Source organism: Loxodonta africana, unplaced genomic scaffold (genome assembly GCF_030014295.1).
Source record: "Loxodonta africana isolate mLoxAfr1 unplaced genomic scaffold, mLoxAfr1.hap2 scaffold_85, whole genome shotgun sequence".
Classification (NCBI taxonomy): domain Eukaryota; kingdom Metazoa; phylum Chordata; class Mammalia; order Proboscidea; family Elephantidae; genus Loxodonta; species Loxodonta africana.
Window position 1 is genome coordinate 697026 of NW_026975592.1, and position 16644 is coordinate 713669.

At 38.4% G+C, this 16644-nt stretch overlaps 1 protein-coding gene and 1 pseudogene across 1 annotated transcript; both read left to right on the plus strand.

Annotated features, from left to right (window-relative positions):
• Positions 1-3751: 3751 nt before the first annotated feature.
• On the plus strand, positions 3752-5460 carry LOC135230188 (olfactory receptor 4C15-like; annotated as a pseudogene).
• A 4506-nt stretch (positions 5461-9966) lies between these two features.
• On the plus strand, positions 9967-14897 carry LOC100672503 (olfactory receptor 4C15-like). The gene has a single exon (XM_023542698.2). The coding sequence runs from the start codon at positions 12864-12866 to the stop codon at positions 13797-13799; it is 936 nt and encodes a 311-aa protein (XP_023398466.2). The 5' UTR covers positions 9967-12863; the 3' UTR covers positions 13800-14897.
• The last annotated feature ends 1747 nt before the right edge of the window (positions 14898-16644 follow it).

A 16644-nucleotide genomic window follows, 5' to 3' on the forward strand; every position in this document is an offset into this window, starting at 1 on the left:
TTGTAGAGTGATAACTTTCACTAAAGCCTTCTGCAATAGAGTTTTTTATTGTGACATCAGAAAACAAAAGAGGGAAATTTGGTGTAAGCACTCAGGCTACAAACAAACCAAAATCCAAAGAAGGATAATCCATAAGTGCTTTTTATACAATTTTGAAAGGTGCTGATTCATCAAGAGTCAGGGTGTTTCAACCGGCTGTTTACAATTCTTGGAATAATTACCTATGAGTAAATGACTTACAGACTATCATGGGTTAATGGAAAGACAAAGAACTAAGATCGTGATTGGGAGGCATTTTCTTGTTTCTCTTTTCTAACAATTTGGTCTGTTGGCTCAGGGGTCCTGGCTCTATCATATAATTGCTTTCTGTGGTGTGGGCTACCTGTGATATAGGGTAGATCTCCAACAAGCTTCCCGGGGTAAATTGTTACTTACTTTTGGTAAGCACTTCCTCAGTCCATTGAACAAGTTAGAGCACTCAGTCCTACCCCTTTGATACAAATTCTTAGTGTTTAAAGCCCTATGGATCCTGAGAAACAAATTGGCCTGTTGTGGTTATGGCCTTCTGTGGTTAGGTTAACCCTTTATTCTACTGATAATCTTTATATTTTAATATATGGTTGTTGACAGACTCAATGACCCTTTTGGGGTTGTTTTATGCTTTGTTTTCTGGGTAACCGCTTGCAGCTAGATATGGAGCTATCTGTGCTGGCACAATTTAGGATTGCCCAGGTCCCTGGGAACATAAGGAAAATGGCTGTTTAAAAGCAAACAGATGACATTAACCTGTAAAATTGTTACTCATTAGTTTTATTTGTCAATTCTAAGTGGCATTCAACAAAATCAATTTACTGATCTAAGCCCCACAAGTATTTTATTCATCTCTTTAGCAAACATGTAATTACGTAAATGATTTAAGTGATAAATTTCTGTTATAGGTATAAAGGAGGACACACTCACCCTTCAAAGCTGTGTTTACCTATGGAAAATGAAGTCAGAAGTTGAAGTAATTATCTGGTTGAGTCATGGAAATGCTTTCTATGGGGAAAGCAGCTGGTTTACTGAGTGAGGTAATAATAACCACAATCTGCAACACTTCTTTACCATAAGCAACGCTTTCACATTTTCAGAATTAGCCCTCATCGTAGTCTTATGAGATGCTTAGGTAAGCAATGCATGAACTATTTTACAATAATGTTATATAATTGTGAAAAAAATAAACTGTGAGGAGTGGCACTTGATCGTATTGAGTCACATTGTTTAAGCAATTGGTTAAGAATTAATAAAATCTTAATTAATTAAAGAATTAATAAAGACTGGCTTATGTTGAACATGTGGTTTCTATTCTTTACTTCTATGGTTGTTGCCCTTTGTGTATGTATTTGATGTGTATGTGTGTATATATATAGAGTCGGGCCAATACCCTCTGGTTATAAATCATGTGGAGTTTCTTTTCCCTGAGGTGTCTAATTTAAACATGAACAAATGAATCAGAAGGTTTTAACCTTGAGAGGTGTGTGGAGACTGTAGAAAGGCCATCCTTTCTCTGAAGTTCTTCCTAGAAAAGAAACGTTCTCACCACTTTCTTTATGGATCCAGTGGAATGGACTTTGGCTGTGGCACCAGAAAATCCCAGATCTACCTCTCAAACTATAACTTAGCTAATAGCAAAATAGGGATAATAAGACCTCACATGGACAGTATCCTAGACACTAGGCTCTGAGCAATTGCTTTTTTTCTTGCATTATTTCACTCAGTCATCAGCAGAACACTTTGAAGTGAGCTTTATTATTTTTGTCAGCTTCTGTTTACATTTTAAAATGATGACTAAAACAAAAACAAAGACAACCCAAAACTTAATACATCCTTATTTTTGTTAAACATACAGTTAAGGAATTTTCTGTTGGTCTTTATTATTTTATTTACTTATTTGTTTATTTATTTATTTTAATTAACTTTTATTAAGCTTCAAGTGAACGTTTACAAATCCAACAGTCTGTCACATATAAGTTTACATACATCTTACTCCCTACTCCCACTTGCTCTCCCCCTATTGAGTCAGCCCTTTCAGTCTCTCCTTTCGTGACAATTTTGCCAGCTTCCCTCTCTCTCTATCCTCCCATCCCCCTCCAGACAAGAGTTGCCAACACACTCTCAAGTGTCCACCTGATTTAATTAGCTCACTCTTCATCAGCATCTCTCTCCCCCCCGCTGACCAGTCCCTTTCATGTCTGATGAGTTGTCTTCGGGGATGGTTCCTGTCCTGTGCCAACAGAAGGTCTGGGGAGCATGGCCGCCAGGATTCCTCTAGTCTCAGTCAGACCATTAAGTATGGTCTTTTTATGAGAATTTGGGGTCTGCATCCCACTGATCTCCTGCTCCCTCAGGAGTTCTCTGTTGTGCTCCCTGTCAGAGCAGTCATCGATTGTGGCCAGGCACCAACTAGTTCTTCTGGTCTCAGGATGATGTAGGTCTCTGGTTCATGTGGCCCTTTCTGTCTCTTGGGCTCTTAGTTGTCGTGTGACCTTGGTGTTCATTTTCCTTTGCTCCAGGTGGGTTGAGACCAATTGATAAATCTTAGATGGCCGCTTGTTAGCATTTAAGACTCCAGACACCACATTTCAAAGTGGGATGCAGAATGTTTTCATAATAGAATTATTTTGCCAATTGACTTAGAAGTCCCCTCAAACCATGTTCCCCAGACCCCCGCCCCTGCTCCGCTGACCTTTGAAGCATTCATTTTATCCCGGAAACTTCTTTGCTTTTGGTCCAGTCCAATTAAGCTGACCTTCCATGTACTGAGTGTTGTCCTTCCCTTCACCCAAAGCAGTTCTTATCTACTGATTAATCAACAAAAGACCCTCTCCCTCCCTCCCTCCCTCTCTCCCCCCTTCGTAACCACAAAAGTATGTGTTCTTCTCAGTTTATACTATTTCTCAAGATCTTATAATAGTGGTCTTATACAATATTTGTCCTTTTGCCTCTGACTAATTTCGCTCAGCATAATGCCTTCCAGGTTCCTCCATGTTATGAAATGTTTCAGAGATTCGTCGATGCGTAGTATTCCATTCTGTGAATATACCACAATTTATTTAACCATTCATCCGTTGATGGACACCTTGGTTGCTTCCAGCTTTTTGCTATTGTAAACAGAGCTGCAATAAACATGGGTGTGCATATATCTGTTTGTGTGAAGGCTCTTGTATCTCTAGGGTATATTCCGAGGAGTGGGATTTCTGGGTTGTATGGTAGTTCTATTTCTAACTGTTTAAGATAACGCCAGATAGATTTCCAAAGTGGTTGTACCATTTGACATTCCCACCAGCAGTGTATAAGAGTTCCAATCTCTCCGCAGCCTCTCCAACATTTATTATTTTGTGTTTTTTGGATTAATGCCAGCCTTGCTGGTGTGAGATGGAATCTCATCGTAGTTTTAATTTGCATTTCTCTAATGGCTAATGATCGAGAGCATTTTCTCATGTATCTGTGGTCTTTATTTTTGATAAGAAATGAATTAATTCATCTTAAAGGCCCAGTTCAGCTCAAATTTTTAAAGAAATATCTGGGGGAGTAGGCATGATTTCCAATTGCCTGTTAAAATGCATGTTAGCTGTTCTTTTATTTGTAGGTAAGGCAGTCTCCTGGAGAGAGATGCATTTCCCATTCAAGTCATCCTGGTTCCCATGCCATGACAAGGGGAGGCATAACTAATACATTATAGTCCTCCTTTCCTCAGATCTTGGATGTGCTTCAGAATCCTCCTCGACATTTCACTCTAGGTAGCCACACCTAACAAGTCAAAGCTGGCACCCACTTTAAAAACTATTTGTCACCCCTACCACATGTGAAGGGTTCCCTTCCCCCATATTGAAACTCTGACTGTTTTAAAGAGTTTAACCTCAGTTCTGACTGATGCCTCAAGAAATTTCTAATTTTATATTCTTAACAACAACAGAAGCACTTAAAATAATTTTGATTATGGATGCACCAATACTTCGATGACTATACTGATAACTAATATCATAAACTGGTTTGAGACAAATATCTTTCTCATAATTTCAGATTCTACATGGTCACTGTGTTAGCTTCCACCTTTTCCTCCAAAATATGCAAAACCAAAGCTTTGTAACTGAGTTCATCCTCTTGAGTCTTTCATGGAATCCAAGTGTTCAAAAAATTGAATTTGTTCTATTTTTGTTCTGCTACATTGCAACTGTTGGGGCCAATTTGCTAGTTGTGGTGACCATTGTCAAAAGCCCGACACTCCTGGGATCCCCCATGTACTTCTTTCTGGCCTTCCTGTCCTTCCTGGATGCCTGCTATTCCTCTGCATTTGCACCAAAGATGATTGTGAACTCTCTCTATGAGAAGAAAACCATCTCCTTCAAGGGCTGTATGACCCAGCTCTTTGCTGAGCACTTCTTTGCTGGAGTGGAGGTGATTATCTTCACCGCCCTGGCCTACGACCGCTATGTGGCCATTTGCAAGCCATTGCACTACCCCTTTATCATGAACTAGAGGCTCTGTGGTATCCTGATGGGGGTAGCCTGGACAGGGGGCTTCCTGCATTCTGTGATACAAATTGTCTTTATTTTCCAGCTGCCCTTCTGTGGCCCCAATGTTATTGATCACTTCCTACGTGATTTGTACCCATTATTGAAGCTTACCTGCACTGACACTCACATCCTTGGCCTTTTTGTGGTTGCCAATAGTAGGTTTATCTGCATCATAATCTTCTCCTTGTTGCTCATCTCCTATTGTGTCATCTTGCTTTCGCTAAAAACTCATAGCTCTGGAGGACGGCTGAAAGCTCTCTCCACCTGTGGATCTCACATTGCTGTTGTGGTTTTATTCGTTGTCCCATGCATAATTGTGTATGCCCGACCTCCGTCTGCTTTCTCCTTCGACAAGATGGTGGCCATAGTTTACACCTTCGTAACTCCCTTGCTCAATCCTTTGATTTATACTTTCAGGAAAAAGGAAGGGAAAAATGTGATGAGGAAATTATGGACCAGATTGCTGGGTGTCTGGTGAAAAATAAAACTTAAAAATTTAAATTTGAAGAGGAAAGAAATAAAATGCACTTAACCAAATACTTTATAGGGGCTGGAACTTGTAAGGCAGAACGTAATGTACTGCCATAGAAAAATTCTAACGAGTAGGTCAGGAAATGCTATTACCACCCTCAGATCACTCACATCTTGGAGTTGGCAGCTCAGTATCCTTATAGGTAATCAAAGGAGAATTGAATTTTATGTTTGTCTAGAATATAGTAATGAAAAGAAATCACTAAAAAAGAGGATTCAGGTTATCTATTAAACTTTTTGCCATTGACACCATACTTTGAAAAACCTTTATGGAAAGAAGAAAAAAAATCTTAGATATCATTAATAGGAACTTCCTGAAACTATTTTAACTAGGAAAAAGTTTACTTTACGGTCCTGATCCCAGTTAAGCAGCCCTGGTGGCATAGTAGGTAAGCCCTCAGCTGCTGACATAAAGTGTGATGGTTTGAAACCACCACCTGCTCTATAGCAGAAAGATGTGGCAGTCTCCTTTCCTTATAAAGATCAATAATCTGGAAGCCTTTTGAGTCCAAATTCAGGAGATGGCAATTGTTTTTTTTGTTTGTTTTTTGTTGCTGCTGTTGTTTTTTAAGAAATATTGCTTCCTAGCTAAAAGACATTTCCCAGCATCCAATGTAGTTAGGTGTGACCATGTGAACAAATTATGGCCAAAAAAATGTAAATGAAAGTGACATATTAAATGGTAATTCTGTGAATGTGAAATTGTGGTGGGAATTCAGGCAGCCATCTTGGACTTTGAGGATGTGTGTTAAGGTTAGTGGAAAAGCAAAACTGAAGGATCCTAAAACCCTAATGTTGTAGAGTTGAAATAGCAGCCCCATACTACTTGGCTCAGACTTCCATATGTAAGAGGTAAATAAATTTCCATCCTGTTTAAGTCACTGCTAAAAAAATAAAGTAATATCAAAATCTACGTCATCTATTACATTTATGAGCTAGCTATTCTTTTCATGAATGCTGTAATAGTCCCTGTTAATTTGTTCTCACAAATTTCTTACAGTTGTATAAGGATCCCCAAATTAGTTCACATTAAATAGCCCATACCCGCTAAACATGTTTTTTAACAGCTCAATGTCTGACTTTTTTTTTTTTTTTTGACACCTTGGCATCTGAAACAAATCTTGTTCATACTGCTTTGTTATGGAGATTGGTTGTTACTAATACTAACTGGTAAATGATATGATTACCTCTGTATTAGAATTTGAAAAATTCTCACCTGTTCATGATTCTGAGGTTTAGCAAAGTAGGAATTGAAGGATACTTCAATCTGAGGAAAGGTATCTGCTTAAAAAATTACTACAAGCATCAAACTTAGTGGGAAGCATTGATGTACTTTCTCCCTATTTCAATGAAATAATTTAAACCATCAAAAGAGAATTTTCAGACTCCCACAACTATATCTGTCAATCTGCCAGCATCCATTCAGTTGTATTCTGCCTTCTAACTGCTATTGTAAATGAAGTGTCTGCGACCCTTACCAAAGACAAGCAGTCTCTCTTTTACATGGTACTTCATCTCCTCACTGCTTACACAAGGAAGCTAGTCTATGAATCTCTTCTGATTCTTATTTCATCCATGTTTTCTTCTCTACTGGATGAGTTACATCATCAAAGAAGCAATCTGTTACCTCTCTCATCGTTAAAAATATTTTTTTGACTCTACTTCCTTTATATCTAATACCCCATTTCATTCTCCCTCCTTTGCAGCAAAACTAAGGGATCTCTATAATGTCCATCTCCCATTTCTCTTTAAACTCCTTTCAGTCACATGTCAATAATTAAAATTATTTGAAAATCCTCTCTTCAAGGTCACCACAGACCTCTGCATTGGTAAATTTAACAGCAGTTGTTCATTTCTCATCTTATTAAATCCATTAACATCATTTAAGCCAGTTGATCTGTTCCCTCTTTCTTTCCATAATCTCTTTACATGACCAAGGTTCCCAAATTAATATTGCCAGCCCAGACCTTTTCCTTGAGGTTGAGATCTATACGTCCAACTGCTTCCATGGTATTTCCATCTAAATGACAGGTTGGTTTCTTAAACTGAATAAATCCAAAGCTGTGTTTCTGGTTGTTCTGACCCAATCCCCAAGCAGTCTCCACTCAGGTCATCCTCCATTTCTACCAATGGCTCATTTGGTTCATTTGTTTTTCTCCTTGCCCACATCCACTCTATCAGGAAATCCTGTCAGCTTTAACCTATACCTCAAATTCAAGAACTTCTTTTCATTTTGAGAACTGTCACTTAATTCCAAGCCACCATCCTCTTTCACCTCGATTATTGCAAGTCCCTCTTACTTAGTCTCCCTGCTTTACCTTGTATACAATACTCCAATTCTATCCTTAGCAAGAAAGTTAGAGTTATCCTTTAAACACATAAATCAGATCATATTATGACTCTACTCAACTGCACTGGTGCTCAGGATAAAAGCTAAAACCTTACAATTGCTAAAGATCAGGCAGCAGTCATCTTGCTACCCTTCCACCTCTCTGAAGTCCTCTCTCATGGCTGATCCCTCATTGATTCCCCAGTCCACGTGACCCCTTTCTGTTCTGCTTGGTGGCCAGGCATACTCTTGCCATAGAGCCTTCACATCCATAGGCTATTCCTTCTGTCTGGAATACTTTTCCTTCCCCTGAACTTTCTAAATGACTTACAATCTCATTTTACATTTACAGATTTGAAGAAGTGATATTTTATATAAAACTACCCTTGGACCTGGACAAGCAGAACCGTGCCCCTGCTTGCATGCTTTGAAGTGCCTGCTGCAAAATGTCCACCATTCTCCAGTGCCTGTGACTGGGAAGTCTGTAGTGCCTTCTGGGTAGAGCATCCCAACTTGGACATGACTCTATGGACCCCTGACTATTTCTACTTTTCATCTTGCTCTTCCATACTCTATCCCATCCATGGAGTCAACCAGAATCCTCCAGGAGCTCTTATTCAGCCCCAATCAAGTTATGACTGGTCCTGTGGCTGGGATCCCAGTTCCAGGTACATGGTCTGGCATCCAAATGGCTTCAGCAGGCTGGATCTTTATTTATTTATTTCCACAGGATTACTGTACTTTGGGTTACCAGAGTGGTGCTGACATGCACAGTTCGGGGGACACAAGTTCAGGGCTCAGCTGATCCTTGGCCTTGGGCCCTTTTTGTGGGGCCTTATCAAGCTCTCGTCTGTCTATGCTCTGACTGAGGGTGTTGAGAGTGAAGGAACACATCCTTTACCCTGAGTATCCATCTTGACGGTGCCTAACGAGATCACCCAGTCTTTCCACAGATTCCAGGCCCTGTATCAGGCAGCTGTCTGTGGCTTTCTGTCCTTGAATCACAAGGAATATGGTCCATGTCAGCCAGTTCTTCTGGTCAGAGTAAACCTCTAAAATTTTAATAAAAAGAAAGCAACCCTTGTTCTTTGTTCCCATAGGTGCTTGATGTGAAGGTGCCTCTGGGCCTTAACTTTTCTGATGAAGCACTTCAATTTTACATCTTTCTATGAATTGCCATAGAAGTAGGTAGAGTAAAATGTTTAAATAGTGAATGGAGTAACAAAGTGTTTGGTTTGGCCCCTTTCTGAAGTGGCCTGATGGGGCATCTCCAGGTTTTCCTTCAAACTTCAATCGCAGTGCTACATTTCAACAGAGTAAACTGATCTGTCATTCGTTGTTTTCATATAATATGGGAAGAGAAGGAAATATTAAACAAACAAACAAAACCCATTACTGTTGAGTTGATTCTGACTCATAAGGACCCCATGTGTTTCAGAGTAGAACAATGCCTCATAGGGCTTTCAAGTACTAATTTTTTGGAAGTAGATGGCCAGGACCTTGTTCTGAGGTGTCTCGAGGTAGACTTTTACATCCATCTTTTTGGTTAACAGGTGTGTGCTTTAACGATTTATACCACCCAGGGACGGATATCAGGCTTTTAGTTTTAAAGTCATGGAATATCAAGATCAGGTATGTAGAGAAAAAAATAACATTTGGATTAATCTATATAGTTTTGCATATTTGTATATGAAATATTTCTTAAGAAGCACTCATTGCTACCGCAGCCCAAGAACAGCACATGCTGTCCTCATGTATAGATGCTGTGCTTTATTACAGGACTGAACTCTTGCATTTAGTAAGAACATAGGCGTTTCTATTCCAGCATACACACTGTTATATTCCTGAACAGAAAGGGAAGTGAAAACATCTTCACATAGAATCTCAGGAGTAGGTATAAAAGAAGGAGATTAAAAAAAAAAAAATCACAATTAATTTGGGACCTCGCGATGCTGCCAATGCTTAAATACTTCAAACCACTTAAAAGTGCCTGGGATAATCATGCTGACTGAAATTTTTCAAACCCCCAGGGGCAACTGAGAGGCAGTTCTACAGGTTCATGTTGTCTCAGGGAAACCTTTTTAAATTCCAGTTGGAAATAAAGGAGGAGACCTTTGCTTCTCTGTGTTTTGTTCCATGACAGCAAATTAGAAACAGCAGTTGAGAAGCAATGGGGAACATTCTCTGCCTTGTGTGCCTGTGAGACATTCTCTCTCTCTTAGATGTAGAAATAAGACTTGGAAATGGCATTCCCATTTTATCCAGCCACTGAATGGACTTTTCTCCATAAAGAATAGGAGATTGGCAACACCAGAATTTTCAAAAAAAAAACACGATATATGGTGCGATTTATAATTCACATTTTTGCATTTTCAGAATTATTTAATCATTAATATAATTTTTTTACAGAAAACTTGATTTTCTTTGTATAAAGAAGCTGCCTGAAGTAGGAGTGGATTCATGTGGGTTTCACAGGTACTAAGGGATTACAAAGGTTATTTAAAAGTGCTATGTAGTAAAAAAAAAAAAAAAAAAAATGGCATATCTACACTGTGACCAAATAAAATAATTTCCATTTTTAAAGTAATAAAAGAAAGAGTCAAAGAGTTTATCAGTAAAAGCACATGTCAGCCCTGTTCATGGTAAAAGGGGAATTAAGTGTAAGTAAAAATGTTGACAATTCTTCTCTGTGTCAGTGGTCTGGGGGCTTGATCTCCTGTTGAATGTATTTATGTGTATTGTGTTATCTGATTCTAACAACAGGCATTCTTATTAGCTCACTTTTCAGAGGTGGAAACCAAGGATTTGAAGTAACTTCTTCCATGAGCCATAACTAAATAGAAGAGCTTGGATTTGAACCCAAGCCTGTATGAGTCTGGAGTTGATGTTCTTACTTATTTCAGTGCATTGTCTCCCTTACTTTTGTCTTGGGCTAAACTGACCACTGTTGAATCCTACATCTGTTGTAGAGTGATAACCTCCACTAAAGCCTTCTGTGACAGAGTTTTTTTTGTTGTGACATATCAGACAACAAAAAAGGGAAATTGGCTGCAAACACTCAGGCTACAAACAAACCAAAATCCAAAGAAGGATAATCAGTAAGTGCTTTTTATACAATTTTAACAGGTGCTGATTCATTATGAGCAATAGTGATTCAAGGGGTTCTTCACAGCCATTGGTATAATTGCCTACAAGAAAATTACTTAGATACTATCTTTGGTTTTAGGAAATACAAAGAACTAAGACCATGATTGGGTGAGCTTTTCTTGTTTATCTTTTCTAACAGTTTGGTCTATTGGCTCAGGGGTCCGGGGTCTGTCATATGATAATTGCTGTCTGTGATGTGGGCTATGTGTGATATTGGGTAGATCTCTAACTTGCTTCCTGAGGTAAATTGTCACTTAGTTTAGTTTTGGTAGGCACTTCCACAGTCCATCCAACAAGTTAAAGCACTCAGTCCTACCCCTTTGATACAGTTTCTTAGTGTCTGAATCCCTATGGATCCTGAGAAATAAATTGACCTGTTGTGGTTATGGCCTTCTGTGGTTAGGTTAACCCTTTATTCTATTGATAATCTTTATATTTTAATATATGTTTGTTGACAGACCCAATGACCCTTTTGGGTTGGTTTTATGTTTTTATTTTGTTTGTTTCTGGGTAACAGCTTGCAGCTAGATATGGAGTTAACAGTGCTGGCACAATTTAGGATTGCCTAGGTCCCTGGGAACATAAGGAAAATGGTTGTTTAAAAGCAAACAGAGGACATCGATCTGTAAAATTGTGTATTCATTAGTTTTATTTGTCAATTCTAAGTGGCATTCAACAAAATCTGTTTACTGATATAAGCCCCACAAGTATTTTATTCATCTCTTTTGCAAACATATAATTATGTAAATGATTTGAATGATAAATTTCTATTATAGGTACAAACAAGGACACGCTCATCCTTCAATGCTGTGTCTACCTATGGAAAATGAAGTCAGAAGTTGAAATAATTATCTGGTTGAATCGTGGAAATGCTTTCTATGGGGAAAGCAGCTGGTTTATTGAGTGAGATAATAATAACCACAGTTTGCAACAGTTCTTTGGGATAACCAACACTTTCACATTTACAAAATTGGCCCTTATCGTAGTCTTGGCAGATGCTTTGGGAAGCAATGTATTTACTATTTTACAATAACATTATATAATTTTGGAATGAATATACCTTGAGGAGTTGCGCTTGATCATGTTAGGTCACGTTGTATAAACAATTGGTTAAGAATTAGAAAAGTCTTAAGACTGGCTTATGTTGAATATATTGTTTCTATTCTTCACTTCCATGGTTGTTGCCCTTTGTACATGTATTTGATATTTATTTATATGGTAGGGCCATTACATTCTGATCATAAATCATGTGGAATTTCTTTTCCCTGAGGTGCCTAATTTAAACATGAACAAATGAATCAGAAGGTTTTTAACCTTGAGATCTGTGCGGAGACTATACAAAGGCCATCCTTGCTCTGAAGTTCTCCCCGAAAAGAAACATTCTCACTGCTTGTTATTGATCCAGTGCAATGGACTTTGACTTTGGAGGCAGAAAATCCCAGATATACCTTTTGTTAATTTTTTAACTTAACCTCCCAAATTAAGGTTATTAAGGGTAATAAAATCTAATATGGACTGTATCCTAGAAACTAGGCACTGAGCAATTGCTTTCCTTGCGTTATTTCACTTAGTCAACAACACAACATTTTAAAGTAGGTATTATTATTTTTGTCAGTTTCAGTTTTCATTTTAAAATGCTGAATTAAAAAAAACACAATATATACTCATTTTCTTTAAGCATACAGTTAGGCACTTTTTCCATTGGTCTTTATTTTTTATACGGAATGAAGTACTTCATCTTAAAGGCCCCATTCAGCTCAAACTTTTAAAGAAACTTTTGGGGGAGTGGGCATGGCTTCCAAATGTCTCTTAAAATACATGTTAGCTATTCTTTTATTTGTAGGTAAGGCAGTCTCCTGGAGAGACTGCAAGTCATCCTGGTTCCCATGCCCTGTCAATGGGAGGCATAACTAATACATTATAGTCCTCCTTTCCTCAGATCTTGGATGTGCTTCAGAATCCTCCTCAACATTTCACTCTAGGTAGCCACTCCTAACAAGTCAAAACTGGCACCCACTTTAAAAACTATTTGTCATCCCTACCACACGTGAATGTTTCCATTCCCACATATTGAAACTCTGGCTGTTTTAAAGAGTTTAACCTCAGCTCTGGTTCATAGCTCAAGAAATTTCTTTTTTTGTATTTTTAACAGCAACAAAGGACTTAAAATAATTTTGCTTATGGATTCACCAATACTTTGATGACTATGCTAATATCATATACTCGTTTGAGACAAACATCTTTCTTATAATTTCAGATTCTACACGGTCACTGTTAGCTTCCACCTTTTCCTCTGAAATATGCAAAACCAAAGCTTTATAACTGAGTTCGTCCTCTTGGGTCTTTCATGGAATCCAAGTGTTCAAAAAATTGAATTTGTTGTATTTTTGTTTTGCTACATGGCAACTGTTGGGGCCAATTTGCTAGTTGTGGTGACCATTGTCAAAAGCCCGACACTCCTGGGATCCCCCATGTACTTCTTTCTGGCCTTCCTGTCCTTCCTGGATGCCTGCTATTCCTCTGCATTTGCACCAAAGATGATTGTGAACTCTCTCTATGAGAAGAAAACCATCTCCTTCAAGGGCTGTATGACCCAGCTCTTTGCTGAGCACTTCTTTGCTGGAGTGGAGGTGATTATCTTCACCGCCCTGGCCTACGACCGCTATGTGGCCATTTGCAAGCCATTGCACTACCCCTTTATCATGAACTGGAGGCTCTGTGGTATCCTGATGGGGGTAGCCTGGACGGGTGGCTTCTTACGTTCTGTGATACAAATTGTCTTTATTTTCCAGCTGCCCTTCTGTGGCCCCAATGTTATTGATCACTTCCTATGTGATTTGTACCCATTATTGAAGCTTGCCTGTACTGACACTCACATCCTTAGCTTTTTGGTTGTTGACAGTAGTGGGTTTATCTGCATCATAATCTTCTCCTTGTTGCTCATCTCCTATTGTGTCATCTTGCTCTCGCTAAGAACTCATAGCTCTGAAGGACGGCTGAAAGCTCTCTCCACCTGTGGATCTCACATTGCTGTTGTGGTTTTATTCGTTGTCCCATGCATAATTGTGTATGCCCGACCTCCATCTGCTTTCTCCTTCGACAAGATGGTGGCCATAGTCTACACCTTCGTAACTTCCTTGCTCAATCCTTTGATTTATACTTTCCGGAATAAGGAAGTGAAAAATGCCATGAGGAAATTGTGGGCCAGATTGGTGGTGGTTTCTGATGAAAAATAAAACATTAAACTTAAAAAAATTAAATTTCAAGAGGAAAGAAATCAAAATGGGCTTGACCAAATACTTTATAGGGGCTGGAAACTGTATTGCTGACAGTAATGTAATGCAACAGAAAAATACTAATGGGTAGGTCAGGAAATGCTATTTGCACCCTCGGGTCACTCATATCTTGGAGTTGGCAGCTCAGTATCGTCTTAGGGAATCTGAGGAGAGTTGAATTTTATGTTTGTTTAGAATATAATAATGAAAAGAATTCACTAAAAGACAGGAATCAGATTATTAAGCTTCTTGCCATTCAAACCATACTTTGAAAAACTTTTATGGAAAGAAGGAAAAAAAATCTTTGATATCAGGAATAGGAACTTCCTGAAGCTATTTTAACTGAAAAAAAAAGTTTACTTGTAGAGTACTGATCCTAGTTGAGCAGCCCTGGTGGCACTGTAAGTAAGCCCTCGGCTGCTGATGTAAGGAGTGTTTGTTCGAAACCATCTCCTGCTCTACAGCCGAAAGATGTGGCAGTCTGCTTTCCTTATAAAGATCACAAATCTGGAAACCTTTCCAGTCACAATTCAAGGGATGGCAATGTTTGTTTGTTTGTTTAAGGCACATTTCTTCCTAGCTAAAAGACATTTCCCAGCATCCAATGTAGTTAGGTGTGGCCACGTGATGAATTAAGGCCAATAAAATATAAATGAAGGTGGTATATTAAATGATAATTCTGTGAATGTGGAATCGTTGTGGGAATTCAGGCAGCCATTTTGGACCATGAGGATGTGTGTTAAGGTTAGCGGAAAAGCAACACTGAAGGATTCCATATCCCTAACATAGAGTTGTAATACCAGCCCCATACTACTTGGCTCAAACTTCATTTATGTAAGAGAGAACTAAATTTCCAACTTGTTTAAGTCACTGCTAAAAAATAAAGTAATATCAGAATCTATATCATCTATTACATTTATGAACTGTTCTTTAATGCTGTGATATTCCCTGTTAATTAGTTCTCACAAATTTCGTATCATTCTGTGGGATCCCCAAATTAGTTCACGTTAAATAGACTTTACTCGTTAAGCATGTTATTTAACAGCTCAATGTCTGACTTTTTTTTTTTTTTTTTAGCATCTTGACATCTGAAACAAATCTTGGTCTTACTCTTTTATTATCGGGACTTCTTGTTACTAATACCAGCTGATAAGTTATATGATCACCTTTGTATTAGAATTGGAAAAATTCACAACTCTTTATGATACTAAGGTTTAGCAAAGAAAAGAATAGAAGGATACTTTAATTTGAGGAAAGGTATCTGCCTAAAAAACTACCACAAGTGTCAAACTTAATGGGAAACATTGATGTACTTCCTTCATATTAAATTGAGATAATTTAAACCATCAAAAGAGAACTTCCAGACTCCTACAACTATATCTATCATTCTACCAGCCTCCATTCACTTATATGCCGCCTTCTTAACTGCTGTTTTAAACAAAGTGTCTGTGACCCTTACCAAAGGCAACCATTCTCTTTATTTTTGCATGGGATGTCATCTTCTCACTGCTTACACAAGGACACTTACTTGTCTAAGAATGTCTTCTGTCTTTTATTTCATCTATGTTTCCCTCTCTCTTGGAATAGTTACATTAACAAAGAAGCAATTCATTACCTCTCTCTTCCTTAAAGAAACCTTTTTTTTTTACTCCACTTCCTTTTTATGTAATACCTCATTTTCATTCTCCCTCTTTTGCAGCAGAACTCAAGGGATCACGATGATGCCTGTCTCCCATTTCTCTTCTTCCTTTCTCTTTAAACTCCTGTCAGTCACACTTTAATACCTAATACTATCTGAAAATCCTATTCTCAAGGACAACTCAGACCTCTGCAACATAAAATTTAACAGCACTTGCCAGTTTCTCATCTTATTAAATCTATAAGCAGCATTTAACCCAGTTGATGTAGTCCTCTGCCTTCACATACTCTTTACATGACCACGGTTCCCAAATTAATATCTAAGTCCCAGAATCTTCCTTGAGTTTGAAATCTGGACATCCACCTGCTTTCATGGTATCTCCATCTAAATGACAAATAGATATCTCAAACTGAACAAATTCAAAGCTGTATTCCTGGTTCTGCTCCCATCCCCAGATTGATTCCACCTATGTCATCCTTCATCTTGACTGTTGGCACATTTGATCTATTTGTATTTTTTCATTCCCCACATCCACTCTATCCAGAAATCCTGTTGGCTTTAACTTTAACATGTATCCCAAATTCAAGAGCTTCTTATCATTTTGGGAGCTGTCACCTAATTCCAAGCCATCATTGTAATCACCTGGATTATTGCAATTACCTCCTACATAGTCTCCCTGCTTTTATCTTTGAACCCTCTACCCCAATACTCTACCCTCAGCACAGAGAAATGATTTAAAACCATAAATAAGATCATATCATGACTGCAACTGCACTCCATGTCATTCAGGGTAAGTTAAAACATTACGGTTGCTGAAGATCAGGCTGCAGTAATCTTGCTGCTCTCGTACCTCTCTGAACTCCTCTCTCATAGACAACCTCTGACTGATCTTCCAGTCCATGTGGCCCCTTTCTGTTCCTCTTAGTGACGAGTCATGTTCTTTCCATAGGGACTGTGCATTCATAAGCTATTCCCTCTGTCTGGAACAATTATCTTTCCCCTGACTCTATAAATTGCATCAATTGTCACTTTATGTTCATAGATTTAGAGAACTGGTATTTTAGAGAGCAGTATGGTATCAAAATGACAGCAATGTGTTACCCTTAGACCTGGGCCAGCAGAACACTATCCTTGCTTCCACACTTTGGAGTGTCTTCTGAAAATTTT